Raw genomic sequence first — 16882 nt, forward strand, 5'->3', positions numbered from 1 at the left:
CCCTGAAGCCAAAAGCATTCATTTGTTTTTTCCTAGATGATGGGTCTATGTGTGGCAGAAGGCATCACCTGGTAAGAAACATCCTCTCTGGCACACACATGCCCCTCTTAAGAATCATAGAGTTGGAAGAGATCATGAGGCACCTCTAGTCCAACCCCCTGCAATGCAGGAATCTTTTGTCCCATTTTGGGCTCGAACCCATGAACTAGGAATTAATAGTCTCATGCTATACCAAGCTATCCTTTGAGTAAAATTATCACTGCAAACCATCTGTAATTGTTGCAAATAGGCATGTGTTTGTATATATCCATATACAGTGGTACCTCGGTTTACAAACACAATTTGTTCCGGAAGTCTGTACTTAACCTGAAGCGTACTTAACCTGAAGTGCACTTTCCCATTGAAAGTAATGGAAAGTGGATTAATCTGTTCCAGACGGGTCCGCGGAGTACTCAACCTGAAGCGTACTTAACCTAAGGTATGAGTGTAATTGGTTCCGGAAGTCCGTACTTAACCTGAAGCGAACTTTCCCATTGAAAGTAATGGAAAGTGGATTAATCCATTCCAGACAGGTCCGCGGAGTACTTAAACTGAAAATACTCAAACCGAGGCATACTTAAACTAAGGTATGACTGTAAAAAGGTAAAGGGACCCCTGACTGTTAGGTTCACTCGCAGACAGTTCTGGGGTTGTGATGCTCATCTCGCTTTACTGACCGAGGGAGCCAGTGTACAGCTTCCGTGCCATGTAGCCAGCATGACTAAGCTGCTTCTTGTGAACCAGAGCAGCGCACAGAAATGCCGTTTACCTTCCCAGTGGAGCGCTACCTATTTATCTACTTGCACTTCATGCTTTTGAACTGCTAGGTTGGCAGGAGCAGGGACCGAGCAACGGGAGCTCACCCCGTGGTTTAGACCACAGCGCCACTCACGTCCCATATATCCATATATATGTGTATAAATACACACATGCATACCATATTTGTATCTCCCTTTTCCTCAAAGAAGCTCAAGGGGGAGCACGTGGCTTCCCACTCCCTATTTTATCCTCCTAACAACCCTGTGAGGTAGGTTTGGCTAAGAGATTGTGCTTCACAGATATTGCTCCTTTCTTGGACGCAGGTGCAGCTGAAGGCAGCCCAGTTGCTTCCAGGGAAAGGAAGCCCACAGCCCACTGTGATATTTGCTTTACTCTGGTGGTCTGGAACTGAACCTGCAGTTATGTGGTAGACTCAGAGCCCAGTTCCAAGGCTGCTGGAGGAAGACCCCTACACCCACCTCCATCTTCCTCCTCCCCCCAGGGCTTGCTGTTTGCTGCAAAGGAGCTCCTCAATCTGTGCGGCAGATGGCAGAGGAATCCTAGGCTGGAGCAGCAGTAGCTGCCCTCTGGTTGCCACTCCTTTGAAGTGTGCCTCTGGCCTCCTGGTGCTCTTCTGTTGCAAAACATACTCCCGAACACACAACAACCCTCCTCTCCTGGGGAAAGATGAAAGTGAGTGGCAGTGGCAGCTCAGGCAAAATGCCAGCTGAAGGAAGGGCAGCATGAGAATGTTAAACATGCTTGTTGCTTCTCAGATTGGCTAAATAAACAGAGGGGATTACAGAGGGCAAACTGAGGCATGCACCAGCCAGCTCACTCAGGGAGGACAAGTATGCTGTTTCAGGGCATGACGAGCAGCTCACCTTTAGGCCTTCCCTTGCACCCCCACTTCTGTTCAGAAATGTGCAGGTGGCTGCCAGCCTACCTACCTAAAAGGAGCATGGTCTCTTCTCCCTCCTCCCCCCCCCCAGCTTCTGTGCTTCTTTTCCCCATAGAGACCCAGCCCGGCTTCCCTTTGGCCGGATTGTTCCCAGCAGAATCACAGGAAGTGGGGGCGCAACACCCCCAGTCCTGAAAAGGTGCTGTTCTCACTTTGCCTGATGTTAGCGACAGTCAGAGACTTACTGGAGAGTCCACCCTACCCCTTCAAGCAACCACCTTGCGGTACTCATGTCTTCTCTGAAATGCGCATCCTTTGGCAACAAATAAACACACCACCCCAAGGGTTAGTGAGGTGGGCTCTGTCAGTCCAGGGGGCAGAGCAAAGGGCCAAAATGCTCTTCATGGTGGAAGGGGCCAGAGAGGCAGAAACAACAAACGGACAATCATCACCCAACCCAGGGATGCAAGAAGTGGGGTCTACCATGTATAGGTTAAGGAGAAAGCCCTTGTGCTTTTTTGCCTTGTTCACCAGTGACCAGGAGTTAGGGATGAGCATTGAGGTGGCCACATTCACTGATGGTGCCAGTTTGCTCAGGGTGGGAGAAGTTGCAAAAGCATCTTTCCAAGCTGGGTGAACAGGGAGATGAGGAGAGCCTGCTGACTCAGACAATGGTCTGTCTAGGCCAGCACCCTGTTCTCACAGTGGCCAAACAGATGTCTGTGGAAAACCAGGGAGAAGCACATGAGCACAAGAGCCTTCTTCCCTCCTGTGGTTTCCAGCAACTGGGGTTCAGTGTAAAAAGACCAGAGTCACAATGCCTGGCCCAAATCCTGCCTGTATCTCTTCCCTCCCATTTCCTCATGCCAAGATACCATTGTTCCACATATGGACAGGCCATGTCTGAAGCACTACCACCAACACTCTAGTTAAATCTGCCTGACTGGAACTCAAGATAAAGCCCTTCCAATTCACACCTATTCCCTTTCCAAGGCAAAGCAATGATAACCACACACACCCCACCACTGACTGCTAAAAGTTTCCCCTGTGTGTATGACCTGCCTCTCTCTCCCTCTGGATGGGATTCCACCCCCCAACCCCCCAAGATATAAGGGATGTTGCATTTATGGAGGATTCAATTTCATCAGACCATCTTGAAGAGCCAGTGGACTTTTGCAGCTTGCATTTCTCTCAGGTTATTTCCTGCTCTGTTAATTATTTTGGCCACTGTCTCACTCTAAACTTTGAATCATTTTGCAAGGTTGCAGAGGTGCCCAATTTCCTTGCCAAGCATGCCCTGCTGTACTTTGTGGACAGCTGGGAGGCTAAGGCATTTGTCTCTCCCTCTGATGCCAATGACTGTGGGCACAATAGGAGCCCAGAGAAGAAACAGACCTTCTTCCGACCCCACCCCTCCTTTTCATCACACACACACAGAGAGAGAGAGAGAGAGACAGAGACAGAAGCGCTTTACCATAAATTTTATTAGAATTTTAGGACACTCAAACTGTTAGATGCAGGCCCCCTGGCCAGGAAACCATCAGAGCACTAAGGAGAACTTGGCTTGCCCTGAAGGACCCTGAGAAGCCTTGGAGAAACCCTGGAGTTGTGACCTTCCCGGGGGCTGTTTGGCTCAGTCCTACCACTGTACTTCTAGCAGAAGCTGGCCACAAATACTGCCCACTGCTTTAAATCTATTTTACTATAGGGACTGAGGTCCTGAGAGCTTCCAGTGATCTCTTCCTATCCTTCCTGTTCCCATCAATCCTCCTGCAGGTGAGAACCTGACCCTGACCCTTCACTTCACCAACCCTGCCTTGATGGTGACTAGCATTAAGAAGCACACCAACCCACACCCCGAAGCCATCGTCTTAAGGCAACTCAACATCCCTTGTATGGGTGACAATCCCAACATCATAACTGCAGCTAGAGCTGCCTTGGACCCCCTCCCTAAAGGAATTATATCACATCAGGCCTGGACAAATCACACATATGAAGCCGTATTCAAAAGAAAGGTGAGTCCCGACTACGGAGTAGCTGCCCTCTGGAGGGCCCCCAGCCCTGCCCAATTTCTCCTCCTTCTGCACACACAAGGCACATTCCCCTCCAGCCTATTTCCCTTTTGGCTGCAACCCAAAACAAGGAAACCCCAGGACACCTAGGCAAGTGCTCAGTGAAAACTAACAAGCACAAGGTCGACTGCTGGCAGCGAGTTCTTGCTGCTTGGAGCAGGGTGGCTTCCTCATCTTTTGTTCCAAAGCCACATGTTGAGAAGGCAGGAAGAGGCCAGCACAGAGTAGAACAGCAGCTCCTTCTGGTGCCAGCCCACACGCTGCTTCTCCAGGCGCTGAAGCCGCCCTGAGATCTTCATCAGCTGCAGCCCAGAGAAGAAAAGAGCAACAGGGAGGAGGTCAGCCTCGGGTTGCTATGCGAAACAGAGGTCACTGAGGGAAAAGCCTTGCTGGGGAAGGACGCAGTAAGAGGGAAAAGCCTCACCAGAGGGAAGGGCAGCAACGCTCAAAGCCCATCCACCGGAACAAGAGGGCAAGCACAATCCCATGCAGGGGGACAAGACAAATATGTCACTTTCTGTGCGTCCCCTCCCCTCCCCCTGCTCCACTACCTGCTGATGGGCCAGATTGCTGATGGGGGCACAAGGCCGAGAACATGCAATAGCATTGTTAAAACGCCTGCATTGGCTGCCCACCTACAACTGAACCAGGCTCAAGTTCCTGTGTGCCTGAACCCTTCCATCCTAGCCTATCATCTGCAGGAGCGTCACTGGTCATTCTCTGAGTTGGTGAGGCTCTTTTGGCAACAGAGAAAACTGAGCTGCTACTGTCTTTGGCCCAGTCCTGTGGAACACCCTGCCACTTTTAAATGCCTGCTGAAAATGTCTCTATTCTGTCAAGCTTATGCAGGCAGTTAAGAAGACATCATCCCACAGCATCTGATTTCTGAGTCTAAGTCTAATATAGTGTCATGTATAATCGCTGTAAACGGCCCTGGTATTTATTTTTTAAATAAAATATAAATATTTTCATAAATAAATAATCACCTGCTTCCTCATTGCCAGAACCTCTGTGGTGCCAAAGTCCTCCGGGGAGCTCTCTGAGGCCACACTTCTCTCCAGGGAACTAAAAGGTGGGAGGAGAAAACATGAGCTTCAGAGAAAATATGAGGAGAGCTGCATAAGAGGTTTTGAAGGGGTGAGAGAGACATGATGAGTCCCCAAAGCTAGGCCAGCCCAAGACATTTTGTTCAGGTGGGATGTCACCACCCCGTGCCATACTGTATGTACAGAAGATGCACAAGCTGGAGTTGAATTCAGCTTAAACATTGCTGAAGTGACAGGCTCCACCGCCACACCTGAGCGCAGCAGGAGAAGCCAAGGAGGTGCAAAGCAGGTCACACAGGCAGCACACTTAGCTCTCCCCTCCGACACCTCCCTGTTTCCTTGCTGACCACTGCCAGTCAGTGCCAGTTCTCTGACCGATGCAGTAGTGTGGCTATGTGGCAACTGCTGGCCACTTCTCTGCCTACTCATGAGAAGAGCCCTGCTGGGTCAAGTCAAAGGGGACCCACCTAGTCCAGCCTCCTCTCAGTGGCCAACCAGATGCCCCGATGGGAAAGCAGGAGCGAGCCCAAGAGCCCTCCTGCAGTTTGCAGCAGCTGGCATCCGGAAGCACCGCTGCCTCCAACAGTGGAGGCCGGGACATCAAATAGAGGAGGCTGTGACATCAAATAGATATCTCCTCTGGTTAAATCTCTCCATGAGTTTTGAAGCCTCCCCCCGTAACATAGGATGGTTCTCTGGATCGATTCCTTCCTTCCTTCCTTCCTTCCTTCCTTCCTTCCTTCCTTCCTTCCTTCCTTCCTTCCTTTCTCAGGGCCTTTCCCAACTCTCTCAGTATGCATTTGGAGAGGGTGACAATGCAAGTCAGTCCAGGCCAACAAGAAGCAGCACCATTGCTGGCATCCAGATTGCCCATGGCTGCTGCCTACAACCTGCCTTCTGAGCTCAGTGCTTCATTCTGCTTAGGGCACAAGGTTGTCAAGGCCAGAATGAGAAGGCAGAACAACCACTCTCTGGTTTCCTCAGGCTTCCTTCCTTCCCCTCCTGTACCTGCACAAGTGTGCCAGTGGCAGACCTTGGGGTCTCAAATTTCAGGTGACCTGTGCAACACCAGAATTTGGCGCCCCTTACTGCCTCTCACCTTCCATCCTACATTATAGTTGTGGTGCCCCTGTGGCCCCCACCCCAAGCTCTGCAACCAGTATGACTGAACCAGTTGGTTATATAGTTACTCATCTCCTTGACATCTGATGGGAGGGTGCTCCACAGGGTGGGTGCCACTACTAAGGAGGTCCTATGCATGTAAGTAATAAAAATTATTTATTACTATTTATTTATCTTGCCTAAGCCCCCACCTTCTCCCCGAGGACCTAGGTTTTTAACGTTTGGTGTTTTTTTAGTGTTTTTGTATTTTGCTGGAAGCTGCCCAGAGTGGCTAGGGCAACCCAGTCATATGGATGGCATATAAATAACAACATTATAAAACCGATTGTGTGGGCACAGAGATAACCCACAGGTAGCCCGTCAGGTAGGGGGACCTCTTTAAGAAACAAGGGACAAGATCCACCTATCCATCCATTGTACAAATAGTGTGCAAGAAGCTCCTGAATTTATCACCAAAAGCCTTTCTGAACTGCCCAAGTGATTCATCTTCATGATTTCAACTGGGGTTCACTCATGAGGTCAGGTCCAAGAAGCCAGAGGGGGGACATTTCCAGGCCTGAAGGGGCAAAACTCCATGACCCTCTTTCTGGCCCTCCCCACAGGGAGCTGCAGCATACACATGGGTTGCAGCCCGCCCACTCACCTTTTGGTGTAGTTTTGGGGTCCTACCTTGGGTCTGAAGGCAAAGTTCTACCCACAAAACTCTTACAATCCCCAGGACAATGGTCTCTTCCTCACCACCTCCAATAATGGCACTGGAGCTGGCCATGCAGATGTGGAACCCAGGAAAACAGAGCATAGACTGGGCTGTGAGCATGGACATGCCACTAGGGCAAGAAAGAGAAGCCCAGCCAGCTGGAAGCACCCACTGCCAACCAGAGGCGCAGCTGCTGCACCATACAACACTCCTGCTTCGCACACATCCCAGCCAGCTGCATGCTGCCCTGAGCAAAGCCAGAGAGAATCACCTGCATTGGGCTTGGCCAGGCTTGCAAAACATCTGGAACATCTGGTGCCCCAGGAACCACAGCACTTGAAGGACATTCTGCAGGGAGTAGATCCTGCCCTCCAAAGGGAACAGAGGAAGCTGGGGGGTGGAGGAGGCAGGGGGTGGTACACTTGGCTTCTGCCTGCAGGGGCACAGGGAGACAACCAGGGTGGTCACTTCCTCTGGCACAAGAAGGGAACTTCCTGGCCTCCAGAGCAGCCACAACCTGCACCTCGGTCAGAAAAGGCTCTGCTGGCACCGGCTTTGCTTTGGCACAGCTACCCCAGAAGATGCCACCACCTCCACTGAACATGCCAGCAGCCCTTGGCATGTGTCTGGGGAGAGAGGCAGGCTCCCACCTGGCAGCCTGGGAGGATGGGATGAGCAAGGGAGGGAGGCTGCCAATGCCCCTAAAGCCCAACACCCCATCCCTGCCTGCCCCATAAGGGCAGCAGGACACTCAAGAAGGACCTGAGCAAATCCACTCCGCAGCTTTGCCTTACCAGTCTTGCCTCTGGTCAAGAGTTCCCAAGCCCAGATGAGGATTCTTCGCCAGCGCCCTCTCCTTTCTGGCCCTGCTTTGATGTGCCTGGGTGAGGGGGGAAGAGGCAAAGCTCCAGCTGAGGGGCTAAAGGCAGGACCCCCTTTCTCCAAAAATGGTTGCCCTTAGGCAACGCAGACCACAGGCAGTCACTCCAGATGCACTTGGAGCCGAGTAGGACAGAACAGCCTGCCAGGGCACACTATTCCCTAGTGCTGCCACAAAAGGCAACACCGCTGGTCACCGTCCCTAAGGAATGCCACCAGGTCCCGGGGGGGGGGGCATGACACATCCACCATGTCACACCAGCCGGCACTGCCAAAGGGTCTGTGCAGCATACACACAATATTTATAAATCCACACACTAGGGTCTACCACCGCTGCTTACTCCACTTTGCAACCCCCACCTACCCCTTTGCTCCTAACCAATCCCCTCTCCCTTTACGTCTCACCCACCCCCTCTCCTGTCTCCCCACAGCTTTCCCTGAGCTCCTTTTAAAGGAGGGGGAAGCGGCTCCACAGAGCACCTTGCTAAATCTACGCATGAAGTGCCTTTCTCCCCACCCCCCATTAAAACCTGTTCCAGGTGCCCCCCGTTAAAAAGCTTATCTGGACCTGCCTGTTGTTCCTCACACTGCAGTTGCACGAAGGGAGATTCTCTCCTCAGAGACCCACCTATGCAGGGGTTGGGAACCCCCACCCCATGGGCCAATCTTGGCCTTACAGGGTTTCAAATATGGCCCAGGTGGACATTCCCCATGAGTCATGCCCACCTGCCTTGACATCATATATGAAGGAAGTGAGGGGCAGAGAGAGATGTGGCTGTCAAGCAACAATTGAGAGTGGGAGAGCTGATGGGCTGAGGAGCCAAAGTCTGCTGGCTGGCTGCACGTGGTTCTTTGAAGTCCCAACTATGGGACTTGGAAGCACCTGGTGCCATTGTGACTTTGGGTGGTTGACAGGTGGTCCATGAGACTATATCCTGACAACTCCGCCCCATGGCTCCTTCCTGCAAAGCCACAAGATCCAATCTCCCAAATCTGTGGCTATTGCCTCAACCTGTCCCGAGCACAGTACCAGCCGTTTGGGTCTTGGGGATCCAGGTCCAGAGATGAAGGTGAGGAAGGGGTGCTCTCCGTAAATGGCTGGATGGATGGCTGGCTCCAGCAGGGGCTCCTCAAGAGGCGGGGGCTGGTGCGACAGCTGGCTTAGGAAGTAAGGCTGGAAAGCAGCATTCGTTGTCATATCTACAGAGGAAGAAAGAGATGAGAGAGGGATGGGGAAGGACTTCCATCAGCCCTGCAAGGCAGCTGGTGGCAAGCTGTCCACATAGCCCCACAGATGGAATGTCACTCTGCACAATCTCCCTGCAGGGACCAAAAAGGACTTTAATCAGAGTCTGTTGCTCCATACACTTGAGGTTTTCTTGGCAGATGCGGGAATACAGGCAGGCATTTTGATGCTGATGGGATTTTGTGGGTTGTGCTGTGAAAAGCTTGCCTCTGTAGGCAGCATGATTCCCACAATCACCCCCTTGTCTGCATGGACCCAGGGACATCTTCGCCTTCGAGCTTCAACACCAAGTGCTTTTGCCTTCAGAACTCACCCTACACCGGGGTGTGTGTGTGTGTGTTTTCAGCCCAGGGGGCATGTTCCCTTCCAGGAGTGGGTTGGCCACCCCACTCTCCATTCAGGCAAGCAAGAAGACTTGTCATCTCAGTTCAAAGGCACCTTCCAACCAGGAGGGATGCCAGAGAAGGGCAGGCAGGAGTTGTGGCCTGGGGAGGGGTGTGGCCTGCAGAGACAGTCCCCTAAGGGCCAGGTAAAGCTTTGGTACATTCAGTTCCCAGAGTCTGGGGTTTCCTACCCCTGCTCTATACAATACCCCAGTGCACAGATGCTACACAGAAGGGTTCTATCTCATCCACCATCTCACTCCCTAGTGTACAGCAGGCACTTCTCCCTACCTGCCAACAGGATCCTGTCAGGGATGTGCATCTGGTAGGATGGGGGGCAGTCCTTCGTGGTCACCCCCTGTAGGTCTCCTGCACTGGGGTCCTCTGCCACCTTCAGCCGGCTGGGGACTTGCATCCTTTTGTTTATAGCTTCGGTGAAGCCCAGGTCGCAGGAAGTCTTCTCCAGCTGCATGCTCCAAATGGGCCACATCTGTTCTCTCTTCCTTAGCCCCAGGGGTCAAGGCATTGGGAGGGGGGCAGTTACACTTATGGTGCACAACACCTCCTTCCTGCTCAAAAATTAAAAGGGGAAACCGAGATTGATCCCTTCAGAAGGACTGGGTGTTCCTATGCATTGGGCAGGGAATCTCACTGACCACATTCCTCTTACTCCTGCAGGCAAAGAAAACCTATTCAGCAACTACCGTTAAGTGCTCTCAAAGAGATGCTCTCCAGTCTTCACATATGCCTAGGGGGGGGGGGTATGCTCCTCTCCCCAAAATGGATGTTTGACATGGATGTGAACCCACAGATGGCATATTCTGCCCATGGCTATCGTGGTTCTTGCAGAGAAGAGAGAGAGAAAATGGAGGGGGAAGGAAGTTGCATATGCTCCTTCTATGGTCTGAGTCTCTGCCTCTCTGCAATACAGCTCTGTGGTTGCATACCTCTAAACTTACTAGCTAGCAGCATGCCTTTTTGGGTTTGACCACAACCTTCCACAAGCAACGCACACCCATGACATTGGAGCTGGAGCTCTGAATTTATTGCACTTAGAACCCACCTTTCCTCCAAGGAGCTCAAGGTGACATATATAGTTCCACTCCTCTGCCCCCTTCCATTTTATCCTCACAACAACCTTGTAAGGCGGGTCACTGGTCCCAACGTCACCCAATGAAGTTCATAAAGCCAAGTGAAGATTTGAACCCTGGTCTCTTCCACGTCCTAGACCAAACACTCTAACCGTTACATCACCATTGGCCTTCATCTATCAAGCTTCACATGGTTTGGGCCCAGCCTTTGCACAGACGTCTTGGGCTCCAACTTCCATCAGCCAACTTCCATCAGCCAGACAACAGCAGTCGCTGGACACTAGGTTGTCCCTGATCTTTAAGAAAATCAGGAAAGCCCTGTGGCTGGATCAGGCTGAAGGGACACACACACCCAAATTTAGCTCAGCATGCTGTTTTTACAGTGGCCAGTCAGAGGCTGCTGATTTCATTATGGCCCCTTCTCTCAAAGGCTGGAGCAGATGACCAGCGCATCCGCCTCCCCCACCCCACCCTTGCTCACCTTGATCTCTTGGACCCTTTGCTCAGGGTGCTTTGGATGATCAGGCCTGAGGTTTTAGGGAGGTTTTTTTTCCCTTGCAGGAACTTCACTAGAAGCTTTGTTTATGCACCGCTTTTAATAGTGCAAACCACCACAAGGCTTGACATGTTAAACAGAGTAAGCTTCAGGGTCAGTTGTGCAGACTGGCAGAAATACTCGTCCAAAATACATTTGCTTGGTAAATAAAAATAAAGACATTTTAAACCCACAGCTTTGTTCTTTTTATGGGTGCACTGAGAAGGAAGGAGCTCTGAGGCTTTTTCCATCAGAGAGGATGAAAGGAGAGACGAAAATTCAGGTCAGAAGCCTCCACCAGCCTCATAAAAGCTGCTGTCTCCTCTGGAGCCCCTGTGGGGCCACAGCATCACCACCAATGAGCCCCCCACCCAAGGGCTCGTGCAGCACCCACTTCTCCTAACCTAGCCTCAGCATGAATGATGCTCATTCATTCAACCTGAAACCCCTTGAAGGCTTCCGCTGAGGATATTAGCAGCTCAGGCTGGGCTGCCCTTCTGGGCCCTGAGCTCAACGCTTGAGCAAGCTCCCCCTGAATTGTCTACCCTTGTCATATGCAGGGAGCCCAGAAAGAGAAACTCCCCTACAAAAGGGAGCAAGAAATAAGATGAATAATACAGCCCAAGGCTTTTGTACAGTTGCAAAAGGAAGCAAGCAAGTACATAAGGAAAGAGCTCTTCTGGCGCCCTCTAGTGGGATGATGGGAGATTGCCACAGGTGGGAGATAACTGTGAATAAGCAGGGTGGGGGGCCAGAGGCAGATTTAGGAGATTCCAGCTGGTTCAGTGCCCCTGGGGGCGCTGCAACAATGATGTACAATGGAGATCCCAAGGTCTGCCATTTTGGGGTGGTGGTAGGCTAGTCAAATTAATAGTGGATAAAGCTGCCTGCGAACCGCCCTGGGGGACTGCAGGAGAGGGCTGCAAATGTGAATCAGGCTTTCCGCAGACTGAGTTTTGCTACAGTCCAGTGGTTTCCCCAGGAAAAGCAGTGGGGCAAACAGAAAACTGCTTGGACCCGTGCTTTCTAGGCACTAGACAAGTGGAAGTGTGAATAAACATTAATAATACTACATCCCCCAACAAAGGTCTATTGGTGTTTGTTTTTAATGTATTTTGCTTTTAGTTTGCAATACATTTTTGAGACAGTGGCATATAAATATTCTTTATAAATAAATAAGAATCCAACAACCAGGCTCTTGTGCTGTTTAACAACAGCAATAAGGTTTGACAGTAATAAAGAAAGTATGAAAATCACCTGGCTCGTCTGGTGAGGGCTACCAACCCACAGGCCTCTATTATACCTCTATTCATCTCAGTGAGGGCAAATGCAGAACAGGGGTGGGCTTGTCCCTTCCTGCATCAAGGGCACAGCCTCTTCCAAGCCTCCTCCCTTGGGTCACCTTACTGGCAGAGAAAAGCTGGTTAAACCTGTGGCAAAGGGCTGGCTTGGAGCAACAGGCAGTCTCTCTCTGCCCTCAAGAGTTCACAATACAGCTCTTTGCCAAGGCAGAAGGGAGCCTAGGTACCAATCAACCCAACAAGGTGAGGCAGGCAAGAAAAGCAATTTCTCCAATGTCTGCCAAAAACAAGAGGACCTAAGAAGAGCCTGGGTATAAGTGGATCAGGCCAAAGGGATCCCGGCTAGTCCAGCCTCCTGTTCATACGGTGGCCAACCTGACGCCCCAATGGGAAGGCTCCTACAAACAGGACCTGAGTGCAACAGCAGCACTCTCCCTACCTGTGGCTTCTAGCAACCGGCTTTCAGAAGCATCCCTACCTCTGACCATGGTTCAAGAAGAGGATGCCCTTTTGAGGACCCTCAAACTCCTACGGCTGCTGGCCCATGTGGCTTCTCCAGGAGATGTGTAATCTCTACAGACTAGCCCCCCTGAGCCACACCCAACTACAGGCTGGTGGAGAAAAGCAGCAAAGGCTGGATCCCCCAGGGGAGGGGAGAGCAGGGAGGGATTGCTGCTGGCACAAATCTAAGTGGGCCCCACCGGCTGGGATGCAGAGCCCGTATGTTCCGCTTTAGAGAGATGGGATCACAATGAGCTATAACAGAACACAATTTGTTTCAGTCTCCAAAAACTGCTTCTGAATCTCAGTTGCTAGAAACCACGGAGAGAAAAGAGTGCTCTTGTGCTCAAATTCTGCTTGTGGATTTCCCATAATGGGCATCTGGTTGGCCCCTATGAGAACAGGATGCTGTGCCACTGATCCAACAGGGTTCTTCTGATGCTCTTATGGAACCTCCAGGTCCAGAGTAAGTCTATCTAGATTGCTGTTCATAGGGGCCTTGGGCCACTGAGAGAATAGGATCCTGGACTAGAGATGGGTCCCTTTTTGCCTGATCCCACAGATGCTCTCCTAATGTTCTTCTGTTGCTTTTTTTTTCCTAATCAAAGTTCCTCTGTCCTGAGAAAGACTTCTGGACTTGGCTGTTTCCTTGCCAGCAGGGGAAAGAGGCTTTGCCTATGTGCTGAAACAACTTCGCAGCACAAAAAGCCAGGAAAGCTTTTACAAAAAGAGGGGGAGAAAGATGCAGAGATGACTAAATCCACCACCACCACCACCTTCAACCAGAATGAACCTGAGACGTGATGAGGAACACGCAGGAAGCCCATCCAGGTGCGCCCGCGTTCTTAGCGCTCGAGGTAACTAAAAGGAACTTCCGTAGCTAGCAGCAGTCTACCGGAAGCAGTAGGGAAGGCCCACTGGCTATCATCGAAGACTAGCCCCACCCCCACCCCTATCCCGGGTTTGAACCAGAGGAGACCTTCAGAAGTTTTGTTCGACAACGCTCGGCCGCTCCAGGGGAGTTCGCAAAGCTAAGGGTTCCTCGCTAGCAACGCCTCGGCAGCGAGCGGCGGCACTCTGCACATGCTCAGAGGCGCCTCCCATCTCAACAGAGCGCAAGAGCCGATGCCGGAGGAGCTTGGCCTGCTTGCTGCTTCCCTCCATTCTCTTTTTTCTTTCTTTATCTTTTTCCCTTTTTCTTATCGGGGTATTTTTTTTACGCACCTGCTGCTGCTGCTGCTGCTGCTGTGCTGCTACCGCGGCCAAGCATCCGTCGCCCGTGACGTCGCCCCGCGCTGCGATTGGCTGGGCGCTAACCCGCGCCCCCTGCTCTAGCAGGCTGGCCTGGGCCGGCCGAGCCCGAAATAGCCATGCCCGGGCCGGGTGGGTCACTGCAGGCCAAGCGAGCCGCGCGCTCAGAGCCAAGCAACACAAACAGGCAGTCCACAGGCGAGGCTTCTCTCCCCGCTGCTGGGGGAGCTGCTTCACCTGTTGATTTCTGCCTGCCGAGCCACAATAGGCTCCGCCCTCCACGAAGCAGGGCGAAGCCGAGCAGCCGTGGGATATTGAAAGCTGGCAGAGAATTGCCATTCACGTGCATCTGTTCTCTAATAGCCCTTGTTACGCTAAAAGGAGCCACGAGGGAGCTCCTCGTGCTAAGATCCGCTGCTGCTTCGGGCAGGAGCAGAGAAGCATTCTAGCTATGCTATACTGTCGCAATATTGTCTCTCGAATATTCACTGGCATGGAACGCAAATCAAGCCCTGGGCAGGATACCGGTTTGTGTGTGTTCCTAGGAAGTTGCCCCAATCCAAGGCCACAGGGTGGGGGCTCTAGCTGCCTCAGCAAAGCGCCTGCTCTCCCACTGAGCCGAGGCCCCTTGCAATTCGGCTCTTCTCCGTACGTTTGCCTGCGAATACGAGGAGTGTTGGGAAGTCACCCGGTCGCCTCTTCTTCCACATCCACCATCAGTGTTGAGGGTATAATGAACTGCCCCCCTAAATAAAGCCAATACAAATCTGAGGTTCTGCTCCCCCCCCCCCCACAAAAATCCTGGATACGCCCACGTTGCAAAGGTGGGGGCTTTATTCAGATGGTTAGCAGAGTGTAACCCCTGATACCAACCAGGTCTAAGTGAACACAATATATTTCTATCCCTTAGATATAGGTAAACGGACCCCTGACCCCTGACCATTAGGTCCAGTCGTGACCAACTCTGGGGTTGCAGCGCTCATCTCACGTTATTGGCCGAGGGAGCCGGAGTACAGCTTCCAGGTCATGTGGCCAGCATGACAAAGCCGCTTCTGGCGAACCAGAGCAGCGCACGGAAACGTCGTTTACCTTCCCGCCGGAGCAGTACCTATTTATCTACTTCAGGCATCCCCAAACTGCGGCCCTCCAGATGTTTTGGCCTACAACTCTCATGAATGATCCCTAGCTAATAGGACCAGTGGTCAGGGATGATGGGAATTGTAGTCCAAAAGATCTGGAGGGCCGAAGTTTGGTGGTGCTTGATCTACTTGCACTTTGATGTGCTTTCGAACTGCTAGGTTGGCAGGAGCAGGGACCAAGCAATGGGAAGCTCACCCCCTGGCAGGGATTCGAACCGCCAACCTTCTGATTGGCAAGCCCTAGGCTTTGTGGTTTAACCCACAGCACCACATACGTCTCATCCCTTAGATATACAGAAAAGTAAAAACTTTACCCTCAAAATGGTCTATGGATCATAGCCACCAGAATGTGCCAAATGCTCGCACATTAAGTACCCAACAACAAAAGAGTCCAAAGGAACAATAGGCTGAAACCTTGACAGGGCCGTCTCAAGCCGGTCGGGCGCCCGGGCGCCCGGGCGCAGAGATCGCTCCGGCGCCCCCGCCCTGGTGGGCGGGCACAGTGCATAGCATGGCTTCTGCACGGCTTTGCCGCACAGCGCCCTCCTGCCGGCCACGTGCCACCGAGACTACCCCTAGAGCCGGGCCTGAACCTTGAAATCCAAAAGATAAAAGAGGGCTGCAAAAGGTGCATTTCAAGAAACCTACATTTCAGGAAACCTGCCCTGCATTTGGTACATGTGAAAGGCAGGCAGAGCGGCCATTTTTTTTTTAAACCCACTTAGCTAATGGTGCACACACCCAGGCTTCTGTTGCAATATAGGTAGCTCACAACTTGCATACATTCAGCTTTACATGCTTGGCAAATAAATAAATAAATGGAAAGTGGGTGGGTGCCTGGGGGTAAAAGACTGGGAATCCTAACTGCCATTGAATCCAATGTGTTTTGACTATGCACCATTTTGGCTTTGCATTATACCATATTCCGAGAACATCACCCCAGCATGAGCTGAGAGTTGACTGTTTTGTATAGCCAAAACTTGGTACATTCTGTTGGCTGTCAGCTTTTCCATAAAGATTTAAAATTTTATATATACCTATGTGATAGAAATTTCTTATGTTCATTTATGCTTTTATTTGCGGCACATTCAATATTCATATTGATTTGTAACTATTTTATTCCTTATTTTAATTCCTATATTTGCATTTTATTCTACAGAATTCAAATTGTGACACAATAAAGTTCAATTAATAAGAAACAAAAGGAGCCATAACAGTAGAATTAAGAGGATGGTGACATCACTGTCTAAAATGGCAAAATAATCTGCTAACTCCAACCCTCCAGCTATTTTCAGTTATTATAAGCTTCTAAAAACTAAAGGATACCTGGAAAGGACTGGACTCTGAACAGGTATGCCCATCTCACCCCAAATAGCTAAAGAAAAATCATTCAGAAGCTATTTTAGCTCTAAAAATAACAGTGGAAGATCAGACATAAGTGAGGAAGAAGCAAGATCAATGGCTCCAAAAATGTGTCTCAATAAAGAAGACTTTGAACCTTTCCAGGACCTCTTAAAACAATTTCAAAAAGATTTATCAGCGGAATGGAATGCAGCCTTCAAAGACTTCAGAGATGAAATCAAAATGGAACTGAAATACTTACCTACAAAATTTACTTAATTGTCTGCTTCAGCTAATGAGGTTTCGGAACTAGAATCATAGAATCATAGAGTTGGAAGAGACCACAAGGGCCATCCAGTCCAACCCCCTGCCAAGCAAGAAACACCATCAAAGCATTCTTGACATATGCCTGTCAAGCCTCTGCTTAAAGACCTCCAAAGAAGGAGACTCCACCACACTCCTTGGCAGTAAATTCCACTGCCGAACAGCTCTTACTGTCAGGAAGTTCTTCCTAATGTTTAGGTGGAATCTTCTTTCTTGAAGTTTGAATCCATTGCTCCGTGTCCGCTTCTCTGGAGC

The 16882-nt window shown here is 50.9% G+C and overlaps 1 protein-coding gene across 2 annotated transcripts; it reads right to left on the reverse strand.

The window, feature by feature from the left end:
* Positions 1 to 2824: 2824 nt before the first annotated feature.
* LOC118084327 (mitochondrial fission factor) lies at positions 2825 to 15208 on the reverse strand. Of its 2 annotated transcripts, XM_035113734.2 has the most exons (6): positions 9436 to 15208; positions 8546 to 8715; positions 7431 to 7516; positions 6908 to 7069; positions 4758 to 4836; positions 2825 to 4073 (listed from the first exon to the last, which is right to left on the reverse strand). In XM_035113734.2, the coding sequence occupies exons 1-6, from the start codon at positions 9632 to 9634 to the stop codon at positions 3942 to 3944; spliced, it is 828 nt and encodes a 275-aa protein (XP_034969625.1). In that variant the 5' UTR covers positions 9635 to 15208; the 3' UTR covers positions 2825 to 3941. The 2 variants fall into 2 exon arrangements, with proteins under 2 accessions (XP_034969625.1, XP_034969630.1); XM_035113739.2 differs by lacking the exon at positions 6908 to 7069.
* Between the last annotated feature and the right edge of the window lie 1674 nt (positions 15209 to 16882).

This window comes from Zootoca vivipara, chromosome Z (assembly GCF_963506605.1).
Source record: "Zootoca vivipara chromosome Z, rZooViv1.1, whole genome shotgun sequence".
NCBI lineage: Eukaryota > Metazoa > Chordata > Lepidosauria > Squamata > Lacertidae > Zootoca > Zootoca vivipara.